Source organism: Hyperolius riggenbachi, chromosome 3 (genome assembly GCF_040937935.1).
Source record: "Hyperolius riggenbachi isolate aHypRig1 chromosome 3, aHypRig1.pri, whole genome shotgun sequence".
NCBI classification, from domain to species: domain Eukaryota; kingdom Metazoa; phylum Chordata; class Amphibia; order Anura; family Hyperoliidae; genus Hyperolius; species Hyperolius riggenbachi.
The window spans coordinates 353,413,462-353,429,494 of record NC_090648.1 but is presented as its reverse complement, the minus strand read 5'-3'; the positions used below and the strand labels follow the sequence as shown (position 1 = coordinate 353,429,494).

Sequence of the window (16,033 nt, the reverse complement as noted above, 5' to 3'; positions counted from 1 at the left end):
CACACACAGACAGGTAGCGGACAGGCACAGTGACACTGCGTGCGCTCAGTTCACGTAGGTAGGTGGGTGCACTGTGAACAACAGGTAGGTAAGTATATGCAGTACTGGGTATTACAGTGTGCACCTGTCACACACACAGGTAGTCACTGAATGTGCTGGGCCTGGCAGTGGCACACACACAATATGAATTATCAAGGCTGTCTATGCAACACAAGTGTCAGTGGGACACATAGAAAAAAAAATAGATCACAAGAACAAGATTAGCTCTCAAAAGAGCTTTTTGTGGGGTGCTATTTTAGCAATAAGTATCAACAAGAGCAAGCTAACAAGCCTACAAGAGCCTAACTAATCTTTCCCTTTCTGCAGCAGCTGTCCCTTCTCTATTTACTGCAGGCACACGAGTGAGTAAAATGGCCGGCGATGCCTGCCTTTTATAAGGGGGGGGGGGGGGGATGGCTCAGGAGGGAGTGTAGCCTGATTGGCTACAATGTGCCTGCTAACTGTGATGTAGAGGGTCAAAGTTGACCCTAATGGTGCATTATGGGGGCGAACCGAACTTCCGGAAAAGTTTGCGGTTCTCCGCGATCGCGAACCCCTGGAAGTTTGCCGGGAACCGTTTGCCAGCGAACCGTTCGGGCCATCTCTACTGACGGATGCGTTTTGAGAGTGAGTTTTTTCCCCCTCTCGGCGCTTACCTTTGCGCTACGATTTTGTGTAAAGTGCAATTTCTTTTTTCACTTCCTGACGCAAGACAGGAAGTGAACTCTTTGACCCGGAAAAGAATACATACAATGTATTTATTCTTAAAGGCGTTAACGCAATCACTGCAAAAGCGATTTTGTGAGCGTTTTGCGTTTTTCCTATACCTTCCATAGGTGCAGGCAGCGCTTTGGTCAGCGGAAAGCTGACAAAACGCGCAGATATGAACAGTCCTATAAGGATTCATTGCACAAGCACTTTAAGGCGTTTTTCAAAATCGCTGGCGCTTAAAAAAAATAGCGAAAACGTCCTAGGTGTGGATAACCTCTAACAGCTCAGAGTACCTAAAAGTGGTAATTGCTCTTGCCAAGTGGCTTTCTAACTGGAACATCACAAGAAGTGGATGCTGGACAGAGAGTCTCAGGAAGGTTAAAGCAGGACTCTAATTCAACTAACTTAAAGTGTATCTGAGATAGGGCAGGCGAGAAAATGTATACATACCTGGGGCTTCCTCCAGTCCCCTCCGGCCTGATTGATCCCTCAACGCCATCCGCCAACTCTCCGTTCATCTGCAATCGGCCCCACTAAGTTGTCTAGTCAGGGCCAGTCAGTGCAGGCTCAGTCTGGACATGCACGTTCTCCTGTCATGCTCCTGTGGCCAGGTGGCGTATGCACAGTTGTCTCCAGACCGGCAGACTTACCGGAGCCGACTGTGGATGAACAGAGAAGCGGAGGAGGACGGCAAGGGAGCGATCAGGCTGGAGGCGGCTAGAGGAAGCCCCAGGTATGTATACATTTTCTCTCCTTTCCCATCTCAGGTTTACTTTAAATGATGCCGGTCCCACTGTAACTCTAAATACTGGACAGACAGAAACTTGATTAACTTTTCTTCTTCACTTATTTTATTCCCTTTTATTTATGTGAGTGTGTGTGTTATTTTTGTCATCTTTCTATAATCCTTCAATACATTATTTTTACTTTATTATGTTTAAATTATATAAAATAATGTCAGGCTATCTTCTGTATTCACAGTATTGAATTGACCTGTGAGTGTTACCATATAAATATTGTGTTTTGCATAGAGAAAAGGGTTAAACAAACGTGATTTTGCACAACTGTTGCTTTCAGGCCATGTCCCTGTGGTGGCACGTGGTGGCAAGCAATTTGATTGTATGTGTGTGCCCCATATTGCTGCTGCTCTCAGCTGGTACATAGATTGTGATGTAAAATGCTGGAAAATGTATGTGCAGGGTGAGGCTGTGGAAGGAGTGGCAGGGCACTTTGTAACAACAAGCACCATGTATTAGAAATGGATTTAGATGAAATGGGGCCCTAGATAAGATAGCAGTTTTTGCTCACCGCTCATGGTCACCTTTTCTTAGTAAGGTTTGGTGGGGTCTAGCAACCACCAGGCCTCCAAACTCTATCCTGGCCCCAGGCAACTGCCTAGAAGTGCCCTGCGGATGATCCGGCTCTGCCGTGTATAGAGAACTGAATGGTAGCTTCAGTAACTACAGGGTCTGTATTTACAAAGGACAGTACGCTGCCTAAAAACTAGGAATAGTTGGAAAAGTCCCAGCAATCTGACCCCGCAGTACCTTAATTCAAGTTATTATTAGCAGGTTCCTGTTTTTACATGTACTGTATCTGATTTAACCTGCCTGGCGTTCTATTAAGATCGCCAGGGAGGCTGCGGGAGGTTTTTTTTTAATAAAAAAAAACTATTTCATGCAGCCAACTAAAAGTTGGCTGCATGAAAGCCCACTAGAGGGCGCTCCGGAGGCGTTCTTCCAATCGCCTCCGGCGGCCAGAAGTAACACGGAAGGCCGCAATGAGCGGCCTTCCGTGTTTCGCTTACCTCGTCGCCATGGCGACGAGCGGAGTGACGTCATAGACGTCAGCCGATGTCCTGACGTCAACCGCCTCCGATCCAGCCCTTAGCGCTGGCCGGAACTTTTTGTTCCGGCTACGCTGGGCTCAGGCGGCTGGGGGGACCCTCTTTCGCCGCTGCATGCGGCGGATCGCCGCACTGCAGCGGCGATCAGGCAGCACACGCGGCTGGCAAAGTGCCGGCTGCGTGTGCTGCTTTTTATTTGAGCCAAATCGGCCCAGCAGGGCCTGAGCGGCAGGCTCCGGCGGTACTGGACGAGCTGAGCTCGTCCAGACCGCCCAGCAGGTAGTTGAATAGCTCTTCATAGTCAAAAAACACTCTCTCACCAACTATGAGATTGTCGTAACACAAAAATTCCTTTGAACTCAACCATAACGGCAGGATTAGCTCATGTGTTTTCAGGTATGAATTCCAGTAAAAATACAGCACAGTGTGTTGGGAATCATGCTACATATGAAATTAGAATTTGCACCTAGACCTAAGGTTAGAGATGGCCAGAACGGTTCGCACGCGAACTTATTAGCGCAAACTTCGGTGGTCCGCCTTCGCAAACGAATGCAAACTTTATCGCGGTTTGACCCGCCCCCTATACTACATCATTAGGGTCAACATTGACCCTAAACATCACAGTCAGCAGGCACAGGGTAGCCAATCAGGCTACACTCCCTCCTAGAGCCCCCCCCCCCTCCCTTATAAAAAGCAGGCAGCGTCACCCATTTTACTCACTCGGGTGGCTGCAGTAATTAGAGAAGGGAGAGGTGCTGCAGAGACATTAGGAAAAGCGTAGTTAGGCTTTTTAGGTTGCTCTTTCTTTCTGATCTTTATTGCTAAAAAGCACTCCTCATCCTCAATAGCTCTTTTGAGAGCTAATGTTGTTCTTGTGATCTATTTTTTTTGTGTGTGTGTCCCACAGACACTTGTGTTGCATATACAGCCACACTTGTGTTGCATATACAGCCCTGTCAGTCAGTCTTAGCTGCTGGACCTTGGCCCCTTGGTAATTCCTACTGTGCCACTGCCAGGCCCAGCACATTCAGTAACTACCTGTGTGTGTGACAGCTGTACATTTGTAATATCCATCACTGCATATACCTACCTGTTGTTCACAGTGCACCTACCCACCTACCTACGTGAGTGCATGCAGTGTCACTGTACCTGTCCGGTACCTGTGTGTATGTGACAGGTGCACATTTGTAATACCCATCAATCACTGCATATACCTACCTGTTGTTCAGTGCACCCACCTACCTACGTGAGCACACGCAGTGTCACTGTACCTGTTCAGTACCTGTGTGTGTGACAGGTGCACATTTGTAATACCCATCACTGCATATATCTCATGGTGATGTCGGACATTAGTCCAACGCCTCGCCTTAGTGCTTCCAGATCCACCCTCCACCAACGCCTCGGCCGGGAGGTAGCCGACTACCTGGCCTTAGCTGTGGATGTAGACACTGTGAGCAGCGATGAACCCTTGGACTACTGGGTGCACAGGCTTGACCTGTGGTCAGAGCTGTCACAATTTGCCATCCAACTTCTGTCTTGCCCTGCCTCAAGCGTCCTGTCAGAAAGGACCTTCAGCACAGCTGGAGGCATTGTCACTGAGAAGAGAAGTTGCTTAAGTCACAAAAGTGTTCAGTACCTCACTTTTATCAAAATGAATGAGGCATGGATCCCGGAGGGCTACTGCCCGCCCGAAGACTAAGTCAGTCCCCGCACACAGCATCTCTGCCTGCACGCCATGTGACTGCCTGCCCCAAGACTAAGTCCGTCCCCACACAGCATCTCTGTCTGCAGGCCGCTTGACTGCCTTCTCCGCCACCACCAACAGGGTCCAGGACTCCAGGTGGATTCCTGAATTTTTAAGAGCGCTGCTAGCAGCGGCCACTATAATAATTTTTCTGGTGCGTGTACATGCCTGCCTCATTTTTCTGGCTACACTGCAGCTGCAACAACAAAACAAAAGGCATGTACATGTGCTAATTCCCCTTCCTGATCATTACCTTGCCGTGGTGAAGGGGCTTGCGTTGCGTATCACAATGAAGCAATGACCGCCGGCTATATGAGTGTCTCTGGGGGGGGGGGCACACCCAAGATAATAAGGTTGTTGCTTCATTGTGGACAGACCAAATTTGATCAGCTGGACAGTCACTGTTGTTCTGTCATTGAGCTACCTCAGCCCAGCGACCATATGGGCTTGAAAACCGTCATGGCCTGCACTCTGGCCATGGTGCGGACCAGTCCAGCACGGCCGTCACTACACAAACAGCTGTTTGCGGTGCGTTACACAGTGAGTTTGGTGTGTCAGTGTGACGGAGTACTCTAATTACACTCCCTGATTGATGTATACACATGCAAGATGTTTAAAAGCACTTTAGGCCTCCAATTTAGCATGCAATGTGATTTCTGCCCTTAAAACGCTGCTTTGCGTCAAATCCGGATGTTTCCCCGGGACTTTTGGCATGTATCATACTCCGCCATGCCCCCCTCCAGGTGTTAGACCCCTTGAAACATCTTTTCCATCACTTTTCTGGCCAGCATAAATGTTTCCAGTTTTCAAAGTTTGCCTCCCCATTGAAGTCTATTGCGGTTCGCAAAAGTTCGCGCGAACCGAACTTTTGCGGAAGTTTGTGTTCGAGGTTCGCGAACCAAAAATTGGAGGTTTGAGCCATCTCTACCTAAGGTTTCTCCTAGGAGATAATTTTTTATCTTCTCTTTAAAATAACTTTTCAGCACATTGCAATTGGAAAAGTACCAAAAGGTAGGTGAAAAAAGTACAATCATAATTATTTTGAGTATGTTCTTGCTTGCTGGTGGTTTAAAGGGCATTTTACTAATAAAGTGTAAAAATATCAGCTAGGACATGAAAGTCCAAAGTCTGGCCTGGGCGCTAATTGTGGCCCGCTGAGCATGTTCTAGTGGCCCCCAAAGCTGTCTAAAGTTGTTAATTCCACCCGCTCGCTTCCTCCTTTGCTCGCCTGTAAGTTATCAGCACCCACTGTAGCAGTAGCAGCTACTGAATAGCAGCCACCATTATGCCAGCAGCAGTAACAGCCACTGATTAGCAGCTGCCACTGTGCTAACTGCAAAGGCATATGGGATATAAAAATGTCTTATTGACAACATGTCACGGACATACTGTACCTAACGGCAATCAGCAAAAAGTGTGTTTAATTTTACTAGTTTGGTCCTTTTCACTCTCAAGAATGGCGATGTGGCTTGTGGCCTAAAAATCTGGACACCCCTGACCTAGGAGAAAACTCAGGTGTAAAAGCTGATTACATATGGGCCCATATGACCTTTATCAGGTGCTCACTAATGATGGGAATGGGAATCCAAAAATTATGTTTTACATTTGTACTGTAATGCATACCTGAAAGAAAATGCATTAATCCTATCATTATGGTGCAATCCAGAGAAATGTCTTGTTGAAGTGAACATTTGCAATCAAACCTTCTTCTACTACATCTCATTGCAATGAGACTAATGGCTATTGTGATATGGTAGCAGAGGGAGAGCATACCGAGCCGCTATGCAGTGCGTTATGTGCGAAAGTAGCCTCAAATAACCTTTCAGCATTTTGTAATCAAAAAAAGTACCAAAAAGAAGGTGGAAAGTACAATCAAAATTATTATCTTGCTTGCTGGTACCTTATACTGCATTATATTTCCAAGGTGTAAAAATATCACCTAGTAGAAAATTCAGGAGAAAAAGTTAATTGCAATATGGGCAAATAAAATGCTTTTTAAACCACCAGCAAGCAGGAAAAAAATGAAAATGATTTTGATAATACATTTTTATCTACTGTACTTTTTGATAGTTGTTCAGTTGCAAAGTGCTGAAAAGTTATTTCAAGATTCAAGAACTTTATTGTCATTGTGTAACACAACGAAATTACTTTTCAAAAGAAGTTGAAAAATGATCTAGGAGAAAACTTAGGACAAAAATGTAATTGCATATGGGCTCTTGTGTGATTGTTTTTCTTAGAAGCAGAAGATGAAAAATTATCTCCAAGGAGAAAACATGGTAGAAAAAGTGAATTGAATAAGGGCTATAGCATTTTATGTTGAAATACACTTTAAGATCTTTTTGTGAAAAACTTGTGAAGTGGTCTACATAGCTCAATGATTACAGTCCTAGAAGAACTGCATTTTAGTAAAAAAAAAAAAAAAGTATGCTCCCAGTGTATTTCTTTAATTTGCCTTATTGCTTTTTAAAGGACCACTGTTGCGAAAATCTTAACATTTTAAATTTTTGTAAACATATACAGATAAGTATGTTTCCTCCAGAATAAAATGAGCCATAAATTACTTTTCTCCTATGTTGCTGTGACTTACAGTAAGTAGTAGAAATCTGACAGAACCGTCAAGTTTTGGATTAGGCCATCTCCTCATGGGCAGTTCTCAAAGTTTTTTTTATTTTCAAAAGCACTTAGTGAATGGCAGTTGCTCCGTACAACTGCCAAAAAACTGTACAGTGCGCAGGGAGGCTGGACAACATCTTTGTATAAATCATTTTCAGGTAGTGTCTTACAAAGAATAAAGTCCATGCTGAGAATCCCCTATGGAGAGATGGACTAGCCCAAAACCTGTCGGTAATGTCAGTCTTCTACTACTTAATGGAAGTGGGACATAACATAGGAGAAAAGTCATTTATGGCGCATTTTACTCTGGAAGAAACGTACTTCTTATTTGTATGTGTTTACATATATTTCAAATTTTATGATTTTCGCGACAGTGGTCCTTTAAGGTGGATTATTGCATGTTTCCACAAAGTAGTATATCGTTTTGATGTGTCAATAAATACAATACATATATAAAACACAGTTGTTGCCATTAAAAATCAAGTGAAATGACACGTAGGACCTTGCAGGGACAAAAACATTTTACAGAAATTCTGCTACACCCGAATGCTATGTTTTATACCACCCATGAGTGCATTTGTTGGAAAACACACACTGCAGCAAGAATTTGGTGCATTGGTGGGAACCGCATCATAAAAAACAATGGTACACAAAGCTCCATAGTACAGAACTTAGGTGTTGGTTGTTCATGTGTTAAAACGGCAAACAGCAAGAGATAAGATTGAGCTATTGCTATGTGACTATGTTAAATGTTATGAGGTATGAGATAAGCATGACAAAGATTTCAGCATCCAGGAATCTATACAGCTAGTTACAGTCAACAAACCCGATCTTCCAGTTTCCCAGATTGATAAATTTACACTAAATCTGACCTTACTGTGTCAGCAAAACTGTTTCCTCTTTGTACGTTAAACCAACAAACCAAAAATATAACTTCATTTGGTGAAGGAAATTTACTAACCTTATTCAGTCGGATCGCTCATCTAGGAAAACGTGAACATACTTTAAATCACTGGACTGTACAGGGACAACTCTGGGTTTAGTACTCTGGGCCATCCCGCAAAGTAATAGTGGAGGGCTGGATCCATGTGGCTTGAGAACTATCAGAGTTTCTGGCTCATGAAACTGAATTACAACTGAAGTGTAACTAAACATTCCAAATTCATTTCTGTGTGGAGGAGTGCAGGGCAGTGCACACACTGGCAGTAGACAGACAAAGATGGTGAAGCACACAGAGTGGGTGGTAGGATAGGTTACAGCGTTTTAGCAAGCACAAAGTGGAAGTTTGGTATGGATTATGGAAAACTGAGGATAGATGTATAGGTGTCAAACAAGTCACAGTCACACACAGGAGGTGCCTGGTATCCAAAAAGCTAGGCAATAACAGGTACACAATCAAGGTCAGTCCAGATGGCAATCAAACATGAGGTCAAAGGTCAGACGTGATGCAACACGAGCAGTCTGATAGCTGCACCCAGCAGATTGGCACACTGGTGACGAAATGTTATGCACTGGATTGGAGCAGAGCTTTATTGGGACAATAACAACCCCTGTAGTACTACAAAGCCCAGTAGCTTATTGGCGGCAATATGAAAAGAGTGTGCCAATTGGCCACTCATCAACTACTGTTTAATAATTCTGTTAGCAGCGGCATGGGAGAGAACCATATGGGTGTGTGGCATGCTGCCCATTTAGAAGGCTGACCATTGGAGATGCCACCTGGTTGGGAACTCATCAAACGGCACGAGCCCGAAGTGAAAGCCAGCTGTTCAAGATGGCTTTTGCAAGAGCTGGACTCACAGAAAGAGGCTAGGTGAGTTGGCTACAGAATGGAAATGTAGGTTTGAGTTTATTGGTGAAAACAGCAATTATATTCAGGAAGGGGGGAAGTAGTAGCTGGATTCAGTAGCAATGGATGCAATGCAAACTGAACCAAGGCAGAACAAAGCTGAAGTTAGGAGCAAAAAAGTGAGCTGTGGGGAAAATAATGACTATCTGCCTGTGGGGATTGAGTACAGAATTGTTGGGGAGCACCGGGCGATGCACAATCGGCACACTATTCCTGGAGAAAGACTTATACACAGACATAGAGACTTCTCACGTGATGTCTCACCATCCACCATATGCTATCTGCTCCACCACCCTCAGCATAATACTAAGCACTGGGATAATCAAGTCAGAATAATCAGTAACCTGCTGTGGGTGGGTGAGTAGGCAGCATCTGGCTGCCAATAATAATAGTGACAAAGCAACGCAGCAGGTCCAAACGTCTGTGCAGAGCACTGTCAGTAGCAACTTCTGCACTCCCAGCCCCACAAGCAAGTTATTACTAGTCTCCAGCCCGCTCACCTACACAGCTCTTTCCCCAAGCAATCCTTTCTGCCTTCCTCTCCTAACCCCTGAATATGATTTGAGTGGGTGGTAAAGCAAAGCATCTGCATGGAGGCAGACAAACAACACATGCAAATATGAGACTATGTTATAACAATGCTTTCTCATTTGTATTCATGAAGCACAAAAGTAGTTTCATGGTGTCCAGACTATCACTATGTAACTATCTTTATATATCACTTATTTTACTGTCCTATATACCTGGATATCGCTTGTGGACAATCTGGTCCTTACAGCCAATTAGGGTCTGACTCGGACACTAAGGGCCCACCAGGGAAGTTTCAGCCTGAGGCCTCCCGATTTGTAGCTCACATACCCATGTATTTTGTAAATTCCGCGCAGATGTCAGTGTTGTATAAATACAGAATAATTAGCTAAGACTTTAAACTATAACTATGGTAGGGAATAGATTGTGAGGACAGTCCATGACATGACTATGCATGGGCTGCTTCAGAAATGTTATTGTGAAGGCGGCAGGGAGGGCAATGCAGGTGCTGGATTTACTGGCGTGGGAGCTGGATATATGTGGCGTGCACAGCGAGCTTCAGCAAAAAGGGGGTGTGACCATGCATTGGAACATGGGCGTGGCTATGATGGGTCATGGGCAGACCCAAATGTACATAAAATAAGTAGTGGTGTTATTCATAATGGGTATGCCCAGAAAAACCTAAGATAAACTTTAGATAAAATAATGAAATAGTTATGTAACTTATGATAATTCATCAAGTAGTCACATGCTGCTAAATAAAAATATTAAGTAGTCACACACCTTCAGATAAAATAATTAAGTAGCCAGGTGCCTTACAATGAACAAATCAAATAGCCAGGCGTGACAAGATAAAATAGTCAAGTAGCCAAGTGGACCCTAAATACATAAATGTAGTAGCCATGTTCCCCAGAAAACAGAATTAAGTAGACATGTGCCCATATATATCAGTATTAGGTAGCCAGTGCTGGCTGAGGAGGGCTGGGTGCTGGGCGCTTTGCTGGGTGCTGCCAGGATGCTGGGCTGGGGAAGGCTGGGAGCTTTGCTAGGTGCTGGGCTGCAGAGGGCTGGCGATTTGCTGGGTGGTGGGGTATTCGCTGGGTGCTTAGCTGAGGGCTTTGCTGGGTTATTAGCTGGGGGCTTTGCTGGGCGCTTAGCTGGGGGCTTTGCTAGGTTATTAGCTGGGGGCTTTGCTGGGCGCTTAGTTGGGGGCTTTGCTGGGTTATTAGCTGGGGGCTTTGCTGGGCGCTTTGCTGGGTTATTAGCTGGGGGCTTTGCTGGGCGCTTAGCTGGGGGCTTTGCTGGGTGATTTGCTGGGCTGAGAGGAGGGTGCTACTGGTTGGGGGAAGAGTATGGTGCCACTAGGTGGTAAAGAGGGGAGAGGAAGGTGTCAGTAGTATGTGGGGAGGAGGGTGACACTAGTTGGGAAGGAGAGAAGAGGAGGGTGAAAATGGGTGGGGAGGAGGGTGCCACTAGGTGAGGAGGAGGGTGCCACTGGCTGGGGACAAGGGGTGAGGTGGGTGCCACTGGGTGGGGAGGAGGGGGTAACTGCATGGGCACTGCAGTGCCTCCATCCTTCCTGTTTCCCTTGCAGTGCCGCAGCGAGTAATCTAGGGATGCAGGGAGGGGGACCGACGTAATTCCTCCCTCTCTCTCTCCATGGGCTTCCATCCTGTGTCCCCCCGCATAATTCAGGCACAGCGGTGCCTTTAGCACTCACCTGCAGGCTCCTCTCTACTTCCCTCAGTTAGGAAACAGGTAGAAGAGAGGATCCGGTGGCTGGGACGCATGCTGCAGGTGACAGATAAACGCACTGCTGCGCCTTAACTCTGCAGGGATACACAGGAGAGGGACCCATGGAGAGGGAGGGAGGAATGATTTCGCCCCCCCCCCCTCCCTGCATCCCCAGATTAGTTAACAGGGGCGCAGCTCCCAGCCCTCCTCACAATGCCCAAGTCATCTGACGAGTACTGCACCTGCGAACAACTACTGTGCAGGCGCAGTAGGCACCAGATGACGTGGACGCGAGAGCATGAATGCAGGCACAGAAGACTCAACCCACCAGCGGGGTTGCGATCATCGCGAGCGCCCAGCAAGACCGTAGCTGCGGCGAGGGACTCAGACGGCTGCAGGGGGCTGGAAGAAGCCCCAGATGAGTAAAAAATAGATGTGTGACTTCACATCGGAAGTCCTTTAACATACATAGTAATTTTAATGATAGCATTGCTATTAACTGCTAAAGTCGGCAAGATATGCAAAAATTACAATATGTGAAAATTACGCAAAATTACAAATGGACTATACAAAATCAATTAAACGTCCAAATCATAATTATGTATGCCCATAATTGCAAAAATGTATGTGAAATTTCGGGTAATTGTAATTGGCTGATTATGATCATCACTACTGATGTTTGTATTTGTTTCAATTGTGGGTGTTGTGTTGGCACATTAGAGTCAATAAAACAATTGCATCTATGCAAAATGAAACTAATAATTTTTACTTATGTTTTTGATCAAATCTCATCTATTTATAGAAAAAGGAAGTGGGGAATTTCTAACTGCATTAAAACTGAATCAGTTTGCTTTAAAACATTTAAATGAACATTTTGGATTTCTCTATGATTATTTTACAATCCGTAGTTTAGGAATGTAGCATCCCATATGCATACTTGTATGGCCAGCACTTCAGGACCTGTTCAGGCTGGGTGCACACATAGCCGAAACGCTAGCGTTGCAGAAAACGCTGCGTTTTTGCCATAAATTGAAGTCTATGGGCTGCAGGAAAAAAAAACACATATTAAAAACGCCTATGCGTTTTCTAACCTGCGTTTTAAAAACGCTGTTTTTTTTGCATAATATTCGTAAATGCATCAAAAACGCACATAATAAAAGTCAATGAAAACACAATGGTATGCATTTTTCATGTGTTTCACATGTATTTTTCTATGTGTTTTTTGAAAAAAAATTTTTTTATGATGTATTTCCATTTCCTGCTGTCTTCCTAGTGATTTGCATAAAACGCAAAAGAAAAACGCATACTTGTGAACGGCAAATGCATTAAAACGCACACAAAATGCTTAGAAAACGCATCTGCTGTAAGGAAAAAAATGATAACGCAAACGCCCCAAAAACGCAGTAAAAACACAGCAAAACGCACACAACATTAATATAAAACATGACTTAAAACACAGTCTTTCACGCTATGTTATGTGTGCACCCAGCCTCAAACGGATGGTTGGCTATTCTGCAGCATCATCGGACAGTGAATAGTGGTGCTCTTCTATGGTAAAGATGCAATGCAGAACTAGAGTGAAATAGCTCCACTAGCCAAGTCACTCCCGTGTTCAATAACATCTTATAAATATAAATAGCATGGCAGCACTTTCGATTTTAATAATGTGACCTCACAGTTTGCATTCTTAACATTTGTCAGTCCATTACCAAAGCCTAACTTAATCTTCTAATGCTAATAACTATACCTACTTTATCTGTACCCTATCCCCAGGCCTGGATTTACCTCACAGCAGCCTATAGGCACAGATGTCCTGGTACCCTAGACTTTGCCCTCCATGAACCTACAAACACCCACCGATCTGCACTGAAAGTGTGCTGGCTGGCTCAGCTGTCACTTCTTCCTTCTTTCCTTTGCCATAAGTAGCTACAGGTGCCTCTTAGCATTAGGTAGCCAGAATTACCCTCAGTATTAGGGCCCATTTCCACTAGCGCGGAAACCGGGCCGAATCCACAGAGTTTCCCCGCAGGCAAATCGCTCGGGGAAACTCTGCTATAGGAAATAATGGCGCCGCCGGGCCGAATCGCTTGCCCTAGCAATTCGGCTGACATTGCCCACAGTTTTGCACGGGAGGCAGCGAATCCCATAGCAGTGCATGACACGGCTTCTAGGATTCGTCTGCGTTCCTGCAGACCCGGAAGTGCCACCGCGCGTCTCCCAGCCGCACGCAGTGGCTAGTGGAAACAGGCCCTCAGGTAGCTCGAGGTGCCTCCGACTGAAAGGAGATCTTGTCAGTGGAATGCCGAGAGCTGGGTAAGTAACCTCTCATTTACACTCCGCTTGGGACTCTGCATAGGAAAGGAGGGAGGCACTAGGGAAGGGGAGTGAGCCGCCTTTCCATCATCAGGTGCCTGTAGGCACGTTCCTACAGTGCCTTATGGTAAATCCGGCCCTGCCTATCCCTAACATCAACTGCAAATCTATGCCAAACCGTAACCAATAATCCTGTTGCCCATCTTCCATTGTCACCAAATCCAGCAATAAATATTTTCTTTAGTACACAGACAAAAATATGTTTCATTTAGGTTAGGTTCACAGTGGGGAGTTGCCCTGCGTTACCTGTATAAACAGGAATGCAACAGAGAGGAAAGGACGCATTGCACATTATGTGTGTGTTGTGTCGCATACAGTGAGGTATACAGCCAATGAAAAGTATGCTTCACTGCCACTGTATTGCATGCTCCATGTTGGAATACCATAGTCCATTGCATCCCATCACACTGGATGTACTCTAAACAATTGCAGTGTGTTACGCTATGTTTTGTTTAACGTAAGCTCTATTAAACTGCACCGCAACGCCCAATTGTAAACATAGCCAGAGGGATGCTGGCAGCACTGATGCTGAAACATTTCCTGTTAATAGTTCCTTTCTTCCTGGTGCAATGTTGAATCCACTGGCCCCAAACTGATCTGCTTCAATCTGCAGTTACCTTTACTAATATACTGTCTGATTACCAATCTTTTTGTACATTTTGCCTGGTGCTTCCATTTGGGGTTCTTTTTCATTTGTTGCAGAGTGATTGTTATTGTTATACAAACGCACCGCAACAGTCCCAGCGTTGTGACCAAATCTGTGTAACATATTTTCCATTGAAAGTATGCCTCACATCCGGGGTATGCGCCATGTTGCCCAGTAATGCACCGTATGCCTATCACTGCTCCTGCCAGTGGTGTAGCTAAGGAGCTGTGGGCCCCAATTCAAGGTTTCCATTGGGGCCCCCCAAGCACTCTATACATAACAATTGATACGGTGCACCAAAACCTGCCAATGGCAACTACAGTGTCAGAGGTGCAAGAAGGGGATGGGAAACAGACTGTTAATGATCACTACTATTGAAAGTATCTATAGAAGTCATTATTATGAGCATTATTAGAGAGCTAATACTGTAGTTGAAGAAAAGCCCTTTGGAGCCCCTCTGGCCCAGGAGCCCTTATGTGGTTGCAACCTCTGCAACCCCTATTGCTACGCCCCTGGCTCCTGCAACAGGATGCAGCGTTTTCCTGCAACGCAATGTGTGGAGACACACACATTGTAAAAGGGGCCTTGTGTTTTAACAGAGCTGACAATCTTAATTTGTGCTATAGAGCTGTATCTCTACCATCTAAATAGAAAAAGAAATGTCTGGGAGGTCTGGATTCAGAATGCCCATACATGGATTAAGAAATGAAGCTCTGGGCAAGATAGCAGTTTTTGCTGTTGATGGTCACCTGGCTTTTTTTTTTTTTAAGATTTGGTGGGAGCTAGCATCCACCAGGCCCCTAGACTCTCTCCAGGCCCTAGGCAACTGCCTAGGATTGACTTGTAGATGCCGCACTAAATTATTAAAGTATCCAATAGGAAGTTTAAACACATGACAGCCCTGGCACAAAGTGAATTATTTATGAAGTGAGTCAATGTTGTTGGAGAACCTCCCCAGGCAAGTTAGTATAATTCAGTCTGCTACATACAGGTGAGATGAAGCACCACTGCGCTGAACAAAATGTAATACACACTTACAAGTGATGATAGAAGGTACTTACTGGGTTATCCCGTGCAATGGCCAGAAAAACCAGCAAGAGTAGAAGAAAGAGAATCCTCATGGTGTCTGCAGAGCAAGTCACTGAGCTCAACTGGTAAAGGCAAAGGTTAGACGGTTTTTAGGATTGTACACAGGAAAAGGAGGTCATTCACCTTTACCTCTGCACCATACTACTAGGGGGTTGAAGGACACATGTTAGTTCCATCTACTGTTTGGGATTTTGCAATAAATTGTCATTATGATAGAACACTTATCATATGAAGCATTTAAAAAAAAAAAGTATTGCGAAAACTGTTTTTCTTTCTTTTGGTCCCCAGTCCCACACAATTTAGAAATTTGGTTAAACAAAGCACAAAGTACTGCCTAAAAGTAAACCTGAACTAAGGAAAAGAGATTTAAAATAAACATACTTGCAAATGAATATTACATACTAACCTTGCTGTCAGTTCCTCCAAGAAGCTCACCATTTCCATCTAACAACAATTCCTTCTAGTTACGACTAGATCTAGTTGTACTTGTCTCTCTGGAAGCTGAAAGACTTAGGGCCCTTTTCCACTATATCTGTAGCTGTCAGTTATAGCTGAAAAGACAACTGATGTGCAAGGTGATGTCCATATTTCCCTATGGCTCAAGTGGGCGATAATACAGGTTAACTGAGTGCTGACCTGGAAGCTGTTACGGGGTTATCCCCATGCTCTAAATTGATGATGGAGAATTCTATCAATCCCAGTGGAAAAACAGGATGCGGGACAGGAGAAAAAGATTGATAAGTAACGCGGGAGGTAAGTATGAAGTCTGTATGTTTATTTTGACTTTTATTTTTAATTCCAGGTTTGCTTTAACCGTTTTTGGATAACGCTAATTGAAATCAACGCCGCTTGGGAAGTGTA

At 44.8% G+C, this 16,033-nt stretch overlaps 1 protein-coding gene across 1 annotated transcript in view; it reads right to left on the bottom strand.

Moving 5' to 3' along the window:
- The window catches only part of F12 (coagulation factor XII), a 79,201-nt gene extending 63,951 nt beyond the window's left edge, over positions 1-15,250 (bottom strand). The window contains exon 1 of the mRNA XM_068277097.1: positions 15,145-15,250. Coding sequence (XP_068133198.1) covers positions 15,145-15,204 — 60 coding nt within the window. The 5' untranslated portion in view covers positions 15,205-15,250. The remainder of the gene's footprint in view (positions 1-15,144) is intronic.
- Between the last annotated feature and the right edge of the window lie 783 nt (positions 15,251-16,033).